We start from the raw sequence: 12,888 nt of genomic DNA on the forward strand, positions 1-12,888 counted from the left end.
CTTTTTATTTAATATTGAAGATTTAAAATTTTTTTGTGAAATTGCTAATGAATATAATGATTGATATAAAATATGGATGGTATAATTAGCCGCTCTTAGCGTAATAACCAGTTGTATGCTACAGTAAACTCCTATCTAATAAAAAGAGGTATTTTAGTTATTTAATTTCCATGTTCAGTTACTTCTTGTGATTTATTTTGAATTAATAATTTAAAATGAATAAATTCCTTATTTTAAAACAAAATGGTTTGTTTGCATGGAGAGTGGGGTAAGGTGGACTGCATATGGACTCCACTCACCTTCAACATGTGGTGACTAATTGGCCACCTGGCAAGAGAGTCAGCTGCTGGACAGATAGCAAGCACTGGTCATCCATTTTCCTTGGGCTGTCAGCCACTCTTGTCATCAACGGCCAAGATTGCATGCATGGTCTTGGACGGCTAAGATTGACCCTTAAATTTTCTTTAAAAGTCGATTTCTTCTCTATTTCCTCTTCCCCATTTTATTTTGAACTCAAAATTTCAGAAGCAGAGTGAAACCCGAGAGTGTTGGTGAGGAAGGAAGTTTAAAAACAGAGTGTGAGTGTATGTTGGTGCCAAGAAGGAATTCTGGTCCAATTGTGGGAAGAATTTCCTTATGCTCTAAGCTAGGTAAGCCTTCTTCCCTTAGAGCTAGTTCCTTTGGGGCTCCAGTACATTTATACACCTTTTTTGCAGATTTTAGAACCAAAAATTTGCAGCAACTTCCCTGATTTGTTGTCGTTTTATCTGCTGTCAGGGTTGTAGGTAAGAATTGGGTTTTTTGTTGCTATTCGCTTCCAAATCTCTTTTCTTTGCTAGTTCTTTTTAGTTAATAAATTGTTAGATTGTTACTGGACTACTAGGGGTTAGTTGAACAACCTTGAATCGTGAAAATAACCAAAAATTAACTCTAAATTCTGACAGAATTATCTTCAAAACTTCAAACACTCTTTCCTTGCGTTATTTCAGCTTGTTTCTGCTGCGTATTCCATGTAAGATGGGTGACAATCTTGGTCAATACAGGTATGGATTTATAGTATGCATTTATTTAGTAAAACCTTTAAAAATAAAAAACAAGTGGTGTTTTAAAATTGATGATGTGTGTGAGTACATTAATGTTTTAAATTGTGCATTTTGGTGATTTTTGAATGATTCTAAATGTTGGTGATCAAGGAATGAATAATGACATATGAGTACATGCTAATTAGGGGAACATAAGGGAAAGGGGAACAAAGATAGAAGTCAAATAGCTTCTGTCACACGTGCCAGGCATCAACATGGTGCTGCTGTTGGGCACACACGGTTTTGTCGTGTTAATACGCGCAATGGAATGATTTCTGGGCAATCTGAAGTGTCAGAAAGCATCTCTGGCATAAAGTTGTTTAGCAATTGCTGTGCAAGTCGTGTGAAGGGCTCGGCTATGCTTTTCCAGAAGGCCAACAAAGCTGTTCGGGTGTGCAAACACGCTGTGTCGGACACCATGCGTGCGAACGTGGGTAGGGACAAGCACAGGGGTGCCTACTGCACATCTGCTCATACCCCATAGGCCGGGTGCCTTTGTGCAACATGCCAACGAGCCGTGCTGGCCACGGGCCCAGCATGGGAACTTATTTCTCTTGGGCTGAATTTTGGACAGTTTGGGTTGTTCGGAAAATTAATAAAAGTTAAATAATTTGGAAAATTAAAAAAACGGTTAAAATTGGAATAGGATTGTGGGTAGTGAATTGGAAAATTTTTAAGTATAAACTAAATGGAAATGGAACAATTGTAATCTACTGGATTGGCAAATATGTAAAATTGAAATAATATTAAACCTAAACAAAATAATTAAAGGACAATAAAATAAAATATTTGAGTTAATTGGAAGGAATAAAAACTATAATTGAAGAAATCAAACACTAAATAATAAATTAAATTGAATTAATAATCTCAGTAATTAGATAATAATAATTATATATTTTAGAAAATCACATAGGATAAAATAAAAAGTTAACAAAAAAATAATAAAAAGTTTAAAAATAAATAATATAGTGTCTAATTAAATTCGATTAACTGATTTTTCTGGAGGAATATTGAGGTTAAAAGGGGAATTATTAGACTTTGAATGTGATATTGAGTTTCAAATTGAGTTAGGTTCAGTAGTCTTATGAAATGATTGTTATTCATGGTCTTAGGGTTCAAAGACATGAATGATGGCGACTGGAGTGAAATTTGTGGGATGGCATTCGGAGAGTATTAAGTGAATTATATGTATTTATTTATGTTTTTAATTTATTTATTGATTACACTTCTATCCTTATCTAGTTGGTAACTTGTTCTCTTTTTGGAAATAGTATTCGTGGTTGCGTGCATAGGATTATAAACAGTAAAACTAAAATTAGGATTATAATTTAGTATTAAAAACTGAGTCAGAAGATGTATTTAGTCTTGGGTGTATGTGTGTGAGTTATGTAAATGCATTAAATACATATTAAGTCAATTAAATGGTTATCGTACAACATGAAAATGATTGTTTATTGTTAATTAATTTATTACTATTTTACTTAATCTCTACATTAAAGAACTATTTTCAAAGAATGTTTGTATGTCTTTAATATTGCCTATTTTACTGAGTATTAGAACTAACTTAAATCCAACATCCCCTCTCCCCCAAGAATATTTGTATGTCCTTAATATTTTCTATTTTACTGAGTATTGGAATTAACTTAAATCCAACATCCCCCCCGTTATGAGTTTTTGAGGACCCCTGCTTAGATTCCTTCCAGGACGATTAGTTATGGGAGTAGACTTGTTTAAACACTTTAAAGGCTATTATATTTGTATAGGTTATTTCTTTTGAATTGTATATATGTGTAGATAACCTAGTGCCTTAGTATACAGTTTTTATATTTTGTGTTGGGATGTAAAATTCTGCTGCTATGTTTATTGTATCTTTTATATCTGCTCTATCGTATATTGGTGCCCTCTTTAGCATTGGAACGTCACACTTTGTATGCATTTAAAAATAGTATGAATATGCTTTAGGGTATTGTCATATTGCATTTCTACTTCTGACATTTGATTATTGAAAATATTTATCCATTGACTACAAGAAAAAAAGTAATTAGTTTACACATATTAGTTAATTGAATAATATCTATTTAATTTTAAAATAAAATTCACTTAATGAATGCATACATATATATACAAGTGAGTACATGTAATACCCTTAATTAATTTTTAAAAAAAAATTTAAAAAAAATGCATGAAAATTTATTTTTTAATTTATAAATTTTTATTTGATGTAAAAATTAAGAAAAAATAGTAGACTATGAAATAGAAAATGATTTTGGAAAAAAATGGTAAAAATTTGGATTCTGAAAGTGTTTTTGAAAGAAAAATCGAAAATTGGGGTTAAAATATAATTTAAGAAAAATGTGTCAAGTAGGACATTCAGTCAGCAGCTTCGACGAACCGGATCCTGCTGCGTGGTAAGGCATGCTGGCGCGGTGCTACGCGGAAGGCCATGCTGGCAATTCGCGTGACCGCGATTGGACGATCCTAATTTGTTCCCACGCGTGTAGACGGTCTGGATCCGTTCTCCTTTTAAATGCGATTGGACGGTTCAGATCAAACGCGATAGACGGTCCATATTAAAAAAGATGGATATAAATACCTCACTTCATACCAAATCCTAACCTTGGCTGCCAGACCCCCTTACTGGAGAAGAAGAACCAATCATCAGGAAGGGAGTCGACCGCCTCCCGCCGCCATGCCGAAGCCACCTCCGACTGCCAAAAAAGGTAAATAAAAATTTTATTCACTCGAAATTCGATTTTGAACACCTCAATGACCAAATCGAAGCAAAAGGACTAACAGATGAGCCGGAAACTGTGGGTAAAGCCTTACAGCACCCCCGTGGAAAAAATTAAAAACTGCCTCTGATGAGGTCCTTCTCGATTCTCGTTTTGTGCAATTTTTTCATAATTATAATCACTATTCTTTTTCTAGAGGTTGACCGAAGCAAAACACCAAACTGCGAAGGTGAGCTGGTGGAGCTGCTGTACCGAAAAACCCCACACTAGTAAGCCTCTGTTTTTCGACTTTATTCAGCTAACCGAGACCCCTTAATATGTTTTCTCACAGGAATGAGTACAAAGTCGGCCAAAATCGACCGAAACTGGCCGGAAATGGCCAGCCCGAGGCAAGCTCCGGCGGCGGCGCCGTGTCGAAATTCTAAAATTTGCCAGAAAGGGTTTCTAACACTGATTTTAGATTTTTTAAGATATTTCTGGGTACTAGGAGCGTGTTTTAATCTCTGAAAAAAAATTTAAAGAACCCGGAGATCGCCAATAGGCGCAGTTGAAAACTTAGCATTTCGAACATCGATTCAAGTAAAAATTTCTTACCTTATTTTCTGTTATGGAATTAAAGCCTAATTATAAATAATATGGTATTTTGCGTAATTTAGAAATATCGATAATTAAAGGTTACTAATGGAGTCAGAATTGATTATTTATTATTGTTTGCAATGTTTAACTAATTGATGATTTTACAATTTCGAATGCATAATAATACACTGGAATTGGTATGATAATTCGATTGTATTTCCTTGATGTATGTATTACTTGTTTTACGTTATTTACAGTTAATTGAGAAACAGAAAATTAAAGGTAAATGAGAAATTGTTTGATTAAGTACATAGATAAATGGCAACCTTATTGGATATTCTAGAAGATGGTAGACGAATCGGGTACATAGGGAACCCTACCGTGAACGTTGCCTTATACCGGATGGGGTATCGAGGATTTGTATTTTGGTGCTCATACCGGACGGGGTATGGGAACGGTCCATTTACCCTCATATCGGACGAGGTATTGAGGGATGGTATTTTTTGACGCTCATACTAGACAGGGTATGAGAACGGACTGTTAATTAAAAATGTTGAATAAAGGTTCACGCGTAGTAGGGACATTTCTATGGACCCCAATAGATACTGATAGGCTGATAAAGGAGAAAGTTGTTGTTCACACTGATTGAATATGAGATTATGATATTATTTATGTTATTGCCTCTGTAGGTCAGTTTTGAAAATCTCACTACGATAAGTATTCGGTAAATAATTTTATTTATGATAAACGAATTTACTTAAATTAAGAGCTCTATTAGTTGTTTTTATGATTTCTACCAACCTTGATTTCTATGTTGGTGAGTAGTGTGACATTCTTACTGAGCTAGTGTAGCTCACTCTTTCATTAACCATTTCAGATCAAAAGGACTAAGATCTAGAGTCCGATCTACAAAAGGGTTGCGAATAGGATGTCCAGTTGTCTACTTTTCATTTATTTCTTTGATTTTTCGTTATTTCTTTTAAAATTGTCATTCTCTTATCCCTATTGGGTAATTTAAATTATTGTGTAAGGAATGTAAACCCTAACGCTATTATTTTGCTTCCGCACTTAATTTATCATTTACTTCCTTTTAATTTTCGGGTCGTTACAATTGGTTTCAAAACAACATTCATCGGAACCATTCCTTACACAAAAATCCTAGAAAATCCCAAAGAATGAATTATCACTCAAATATTCATTGTGAAATGCAGGTATAGATAGATGAGGAGAGGAATACCCCCACTAAACTGAGCAGTCCTGGAGGGTTCGCTTCGAGAAGATGTTGATCGATTGTTTGAAATGCTGGAGAGACTCATCGCTGCCTAGTAAGCCCGAAAGAAAAGGAGGGAACTAGCTTACCCTCCCCCGCTATCACAGGTTGAGCCACCCCTACAACAGGAGGATCTTGAGCTGTCCCGGTACAACCCTGCTCCTCTACAGTACCATCCAGCACCACTACAATATGATCTGGTGCCTCAACCGCATTACCCGATACCACTTCAGTACAATCCAGTGCCTCCGCCGTATCATCTAGTTCTACCACAGAGCCATCCAGTCCATCCCCAGCACAATCCAATCCCTCTCCCACAGGACCCAGCTCCTCCCATGATGGACCCAGACTACATTGAGAGGTATAAAAGACTAAACTCATCTATTTTTGTAGAGGGATTTTCTTTTGAAGAGGCCGACTACTGGTTAGCTGAGACAGAGAAGACATTCACGACTCTTGGGGTGATTTTCGAACAGAGAGTCATACTTGCCACCTATATGCTGGTGGGAGAGGCAGGCCACTGGTGGTAACTCAAGCAGGCCACTTTACCCGTTCCAATCACTTGGGAACAATTCTTGATGGCCTTTAATGCAAAGTACCTCCCAGAACATCTCTGACATCACCTAGTCCAAGGTGACATGACTGTATCAAAATATGCTTGAAAGTTCTAAAGTTGGGCCGGTATTCCCTTGAGAGCATGATGGATGAAGGCAAAAAGGCATGAAGGTTAGAGTGGGGCCTCCGTCCTTAGATCAGACAGCAGCTATATGTATTCGAGCTCAGTACTTACTCGGTTGTGTTGGCCAAAGCACAACTAATGTAGAGGTTCCTTCTCATTTTTCCTCAAGCAGTAGGGAACCTCAGGCCCTCGGTTTCACACCACAGACCAGCACCTACTGCATCTGTTCAGCAAAATAAGAGACCTAGACTAATGGCTCAGTCTCCTCATCAGATTCCAATAACAGGACGCGGCAGGATTTGCCAACACTGTGGCAAAGATTATGGGGACCGACCTTGCTATTGCTTCAACAATACCTGCCGCATATATGGGAGTGCCCGAGGAATCAGAACTAGACCAGACCTTTTATCCAAGGCAGAGCTTACAACCTCACTCAGCAGGATGCAGAGGCCAATCCAGATGTGATACAGAGTACGTACACTATCTGTAATCATCTTGCACATGTTTTGATTGATATTGGTGCCTTACATTCATTTGTTTCACATACTTTTGCATTAAACTTGAATTTATTATCTGAACGACTTGATTCTGTATTGTTTGTGTCTACTCCTGAGAGTAGGACACTACTGTGAGAGGTTATATACAGAGCCTGTGTTATAAATATAGCATATAAAAAATTGAGTGTGGACCTAATAAAAATTGACACAGGGGACTTTGATGTAATCGTAGGAATGAACTGATTAGCGGTGTATCACGTCACTGCAAATTATTTTCATAAGAAGCTTATATTCAACCCTTCTAATGAGGAGTCATTTACAAATTAATAAAATTCTCTAACATTTGTTCTCTCATGGAAATTTTTCCTATTAACAAGTGCTTTAACTCGGCTTTTTTCTCTAACTAGGCAAATCTAAGAAAGAAATTTTTATTCAAGAGATTTCGGTAGTCTGAGACTTCCTGGATGTGTTCTCGCATGAACTACCTGGACTGCCAGTGGATAGAGAAGTTGAATTCACCATAGACCTTCAGCCAAACATTCAGCCTATTTCGGTTGCCCCTTACTGCATGAGTCGTGTTGAGATGAAGAAGTTAAAAAAACATATCAATGCGTTGTAGGATAATGGATTCATCCGATATAGTGTGTTCCCTTAGGGTGCTGGAGTCACATTTGTAAGGAAGGGGAATGAGATGTTAAAATTATGTATTGACTATAGATGACTGAACAGGGTTACGATCAAGAATAAGTACCCCTCCCTAGGATCGATGACCTTTATTATCAGTTGCAGGGTGCCAAAGTCTTCTCCAAAATAGACTTACGTTCAGGTTACTATCATTTAAATATCAAGGCAGAAGACATTCCTAAACAGTTTTTCGGACCAGGTACGGATACTATGAATTCTTGGTCATGCCATTTAGACTAACCAACGCATCAGCCATCTTCTTGGATATAATGAACAGAGTTTTCAGATAATTCTTGGATCAGTTTGTCATTGTATTTATCGACGATATCCTGGTCTATTCAAAAAGTAGAGAGGAGCACCCTCACCATCTTATTCAGGTTTTGCAGGTTCTTAGAGAAAAGAAGTTGTATGCAAAGCTGAGCAAATATGGGTTCTGACTCGAGCAGACTATCTTCTTAAGGTACATCATATCAAGTGATAGAGTGTCAGTAAACTCCGAAAAGGTTGAAGCAGTACTCAGTTAGGAAAAATTAACATCGATCAAGAAAATTTGTAACTTTCTGGGAATAGTAGGTTATTACCACAAGTTTGTGGAGGAATTTTCTAGTCTAGCTGCTTATTTGACTCGGCTCACAAAGAAGAACGTCAAGTTCCAGTGAAACGAGGACTATGAAAGGAGTTTTTTGGAACTAAAGAAGTAGTTGACTACTGCACCTGTGTTGGCCTTGCCGAGCGGGACAAGTGGATATACAGTTTATAGTGATGCCTCCTACCAGGGTTGGGTTGTGTTCTGATGCAGCATGGAAATATCATAGCCTATGGGTTCAGATAGTTGAAGAGTCATGAGAAAAACTATCCCACCCATGACTTATAACTCGTTGCAATTATCCACGCCTTGAAGACTTGACGCCATTACTTGTATGGGGAGACCTTTCAGATCTATATCGACCATAAGAGCTTGAAACACATATTAACTCAAAATGATCTCAACATGCGTAAGAGAAGATAGATAGAACTCCTCAAGTACTATGATTGTAATATCTTGTATCACCAGGGTAAGGGCAACGTGGTAGCCAACGCACTCAGCAGGAAAAGTGCAGGTATATTAGCTCATCTAATAGTTTCAGAATGCAGGGCAATAGGGATCACACAACATGAACAACTTCAGAACCTGAAGAGAATCACATGTCTGGCCTATCTGACTGTTCAACTGAGTTAATCTAGAGTATAAAAGAAGCTCAATCCGCCGATTTCACCCTAGCAGCCCTCAAGAAAGATGCAGAACAGGGAGTTAATTCAGTATTTCGAGTCTCTGCTGATGGGTTGCTTAGATTTCAGGACAAGGTGTGTGTTCTAGGTGATAGGGAGCTAAAAAGGGACATTATCACCGAGACCCATATCTCAAAGTTTGCCATGCATTCTGAAAGTACTGAGATGTATCAAAGTATGCGATCTCGATTTTGGTTGAATGGGATGAAAGGAGATGTGACCGACTTTGTTTCCAAGTGTTTAGTATGTCAGCAAGTCAAGGCAGAGCATCAGCGCCCAGATAGGCTAGTTTAGTCATTATCAATTCTGGAGTAAAAGTTGGAATATATCACAATGGATTTCGTGACAAGACTACCTAAGACACGCTCGGGACATGACGTCATTTGGGTAATTATTGACCGGTTCATTAAGTCTTCCCACTTCTTGGCCATTAGGATGACCGACTTCTTGGACAAGTTAATAAGAATGTATATCCGGGAGATAGTCAGGTTATATAGAGTACCAGTGATAGTAGTGTCCGACAGGGACCCCAGGTTCACTTCTTAGTTCTGATCTAGTTTTCAGCAGGATATAGGAACGAAACTATCCCTTAGTACTGTATTCTACCATCAGACTAATGGACAATCAGAAATGATGATCCGCACACTAGAGGATATACCTCGAGCTTGTGTTCATGACTTCGGAGGCTATTGGGATAATCATTTACCCCTAGTAGAGTTCGCCTATAATAATAGCTACCAAACAAGTATTGCCATGGCTCCGTACGAGGCATTATATGGCCTCCCATGCAGATCGCCAATCTGTTGGGAAGAGATGAGTGATAGAAGATTGTTTGGTCCAAATCTTGTGGAGGAGACAATAGCCAAAATAGTTAAGATCAGGAAGAAGATCCAGATGGCTCATAGCAGGCAGAAGAGTTAAGCGGATACCCGGATGAGAGATTTAGAATTTAAGAAAGGTGATCGGGTGTTTCTTAAAGTCACTCCATTCAAGAAAATCAGTAGGTTTGGCAAGAGGGATAAATTAAATTTTCGGTTTATTGGGCCATTTAAAATCTTATACAGAATTGGCACCGCCGCTTACAGACTGGCACTGCCTCCAGAACTTTTCAGGGTCCATAATATGTTTTATGTTTCCATGCTACGAAAGTACAATCCGAACCCCCTCACATCTTGGCCCATGAGCTTTTTTCACTACAGGAGGATCTGTCCTACGAGGAGGTACCGGTCGGTATTATGGACCGAAAGCGCATAGTACTCCGCAACTGAAAAATTCTTTTCATTAAAGTCCTATGACAGAATCACATATAGGGAGAGGCAACATGGGAGCTAGAATCAGATTTCAGAGCCCAATATTTCCAACTATTTGATTGAGTGAGAGAGAGACAAATTTGAGGGACTAAATTTCTTTTAAGGGGGGAGAGTTGTAATATTCTTAATTAATTTTTTAAAAAAATTTAAAATTAATGTATGAAAATTTATTTTTTAATTTATGAATTTTTATTTGATGTAAAAATTAGGAAAAAATATGTGGATAATGAAACTGAAAATAATTTTGGGAAAAATGGATGAAAATTTAGATTCTGTTGTTGATTTTGAAAGAAAAATAAAAAACTAGAGGTCAAAATGTAATTTATAAAAAATATACCACGTATGATGCCTAGTAAACAGTATCGATTAACCGAAGCACGCCGTGTGGTAAGGCACGTTGGCGCGGTACCACACGAAAGGTCATGCTGGCAATCCGTCTAACCGCGATCAGACAGTCTGAATTTGTTCCCGTGCGTGTTGACGGTTAGGATCCGTTTCCCTTTTAAACGCGATCGGACGATATAGATCAAATAGCGATGAATGGTCCAGATTCACTTCTTTTTTAAACGTGATCGGACAGTGTAGATCAAACGCGATAGATAATCCAGATTAAAAAGAGACGAATATAAATACCTCATTTCACATCAAACTCTAATCCTACCCACCAGACCCCCCCCCCCCCCCCCGGAGAAGAAGAACCAGTCGTCTGGAAGGGAGCGACCACCTGTCGCCACCGTGCCGTAGCCACCTCCGACCGCGAAAAGAGTAAAAAAAATTTTGTTAGCCCGGAATTCGATTTTGAACACCCTCATGGCCAAATCGGAGAAAAAGAACTGGCGGATGAGTCAAAAATCGCAGGTAAAGCCCGGTGGCACCGCCGCGGGAAAAATAAAAAACTGCATCTGATGAGGCCCTTCCCAAATTTCGTTTCGTGTAATTTTTCTACCATTGTAATCACCATTCTTTTTTCTAGAGGTTAACTGAAGCAAAACACCTAATCACGAAGGTGAGCCGGCAGAGCCGCTGCACCGAAAAACTCTGCCACCAATAAGCATCTATTTTTAGACTTTTTTTGGCTAACCGAGGCCCCTTAATATGTTTTCTCACAGGAATGAGTACAAAATTGGCCGAAACTGGCCAAAGACGGCTAGCCCAAGGCAAACTGCCACTGCGGGCGGTGTGTCGTCACCAGAGCATGGCGGCACCGTTGTGCCGGAATCTCAAAATTTGCTGGAAAGGGTTTCTAACAACGATTTTTAGTTTTTTGGTATATTTCCAAGTACTTAGAGCATGCTTTAATCTCTGAAGAAAAATTCAGGGAACCGGGGGACTGCCAATAGGTGCAGCTAAAAACTTAGCATTCCAGACATCGATTTGAGTAAGAATCTCTCACCTTATTCTCTCTTATGGAATTGAAGTTTAATTATAAATAATATGGTATTTTGCATAATTTAAAACTATCAATAATTAAAGGTTACTAATAGAGTCAGAACTGGTTATTTATTACTGTTTGCAATGTTTAATTGATTGATGATTTTACAGTTTTGAATGCATGATAATACACTGGAATTAGTATGATAATTCGATTATGTTTTTTTTATGCATGTATTGCTTGTTTTGCATGATTTACAATTAATTGGGAAACTAGAAATTAAAGGTAAATGAAAAATTATTTGATTAAGTGAATGGATGAATGGTAGCCTTACTTGATATCCTGAAAGATGGTGGATGGACTGGGTACATAGGGAACCCTACCGTGAACATTGCCTCATACTGAACGGAGTATCAAGAATTTGTATTTTGGCGCTCATATCAGACGGGGTATGGGGGACGATCCATTTCGCCCTTATACTGGACGTGGTATTAAGAGATAGTATCTTTTGGCACTCATACCGGATAAGGTATGTGGATGGTCTGTTAGTTAAAAATGTTGAATAAAGGTTCACGCGTAGTAGGAACATTCTTATGGACCTCCATGGATACCAGTAGGCTGATAAATGAGAAAGTTGTTATTTCGACTGATTGAATATGAGATTATGATATTATTTATGCTATTGCCTTTATAGGTCAATTTTGGAAATCTCGCTATGGTAAGTATACGTTAAATTATTTTATTCATGATAAACGAATTTACTTAAATTAAGAGCTCTATTAGTTATTTTTATGATTTTTACCAACATTCATTTCTGTGTCGGTAAGTAGTGTGACATTCTTATTGGATTAGCGTAACTCACTCTTTTATTAACTATTTCAGATCAAGAGGACTAAGATCCAGATCCTGATTCACAAGAGGGTTGCGAATAGGATGCCCAGTTGTTTACTTTTCATTTATTTCTTTAATTTTTTGTTATTTCTTTTAAAATATTCACTCCCGTATCCCTATTAGGTATTTGAATTATTGTGTAAGAAATGTAAACTTTAATGTTATTATTTTGCTTCCGCACTTAATTTATAATTTACTTTCTTTCAAGTTCCGGATTATTACAGTACATATTTAAGACAAGACTTTAAATTAGAATTTATGAAGCAAGAATTCCATACAATTTTTTGAATAACAAAAAAAAAAGGATTATAAATAAAATTATTTATATATTATCTCAATAAATGGTAGAATTTAAAAAGTCAATATTTATCAAATAAATTAAATCATAACTAGTGCCTACAATAATATTATAAAATATTTTATTAGTTAAAAATTAATAAATTTTGATTAAAAAAATTCTAATAATGATTTTAATGATTTTATATTTACAAAATTATTAGTTTATCAAATAATATTTTTTAAAAAA

The 12,888-nt window shown here is 37.1% G+C and overlaps 1 protein-coding gene across 9 annotated transcripts; it reads left to right on the forward strand.

The window, feature by feature from the left end:
- The first annotated feature begins 448 nt into the window (after positions 1-448).
- On the forward strand, positions 449-12,569 carry LOC110808782 (uncharacterized). Of its 9 annotated transcripts, none has more exons than XR_015816213.1 (5): positions 449-650; positions 717-785; positions 945-1,043; positions 5,602-6,810; positions 12,354-12,569. XR_015816213.1 is itself a non-coding variant. In XM_022034386.2 (3 exons), the coding sequence occupies exons 1-3, from the start codon at positions 587-589 to the stop codon at positions 1,564-1,566; spliced, it is 456 nt and encodes a 151-aa protein (XP_021890078.1). In that variant the 5' UTR covers positions 481-586; the 3' UTR covers positions 1,567-1,710. The 9 variants fall into 9 exon arrangements, 1 of the variants encoding a protein (XP_021890078.1); XR_015816210.1 differs by lacking the exon at positions 12,354-12,569 and adding an exon at positions 11,800-12,262 and having other exon boundaries at positions 460-650; positions 990-1,043; XR_015816209.1 differs by having other exon boundaries at positions 462-650; positions 990-1,043.
- Positions 12,570-12,888: the final 319 nt, after the last annotated feature.

The sequence above is a fragment of the Carica papaya genome, chromosome 9 (genome assembly GCF_054855325.1).
Source record: "Carica papaya isolate Zhongbai chromosome 9, ASM5485532v1, whole genome shotgun sequence".
Lineage (NCBI taxonomy): Eukaryota > Viridiplantae > Streptophyta > Magnoliopsida > Brassicales > Caricaceae > Carica > Carica papaya.

What these genes read in the sequence shown, in the direction of transcription:
- LOC110808782 (XM_022034386.2), top strand. Translation starts at nt 587, where the DNA reads ATGTTGGTGCCAAGAAGGAATTCTGGTCCAATTGTGGGAAGAATTTCC. An exon ending in TTCCTTATGCTCTAAGCTAG is followed by an intron (nt 651 to 989) that starts GTAAGCCTTCTT and finishes GCGTTATTTCAG; the next exon opens with CTTGTTTCTGCTGCGTATTC. An exon ending in GACAATCTTGGTCAATACAG is followed by an intron (nt 1,044 to 1,228) that starts GTATGGATTTAT and finishes CATGCTAATTAG; the next exon opens with GGGAACATAAGGGAAAGGGG.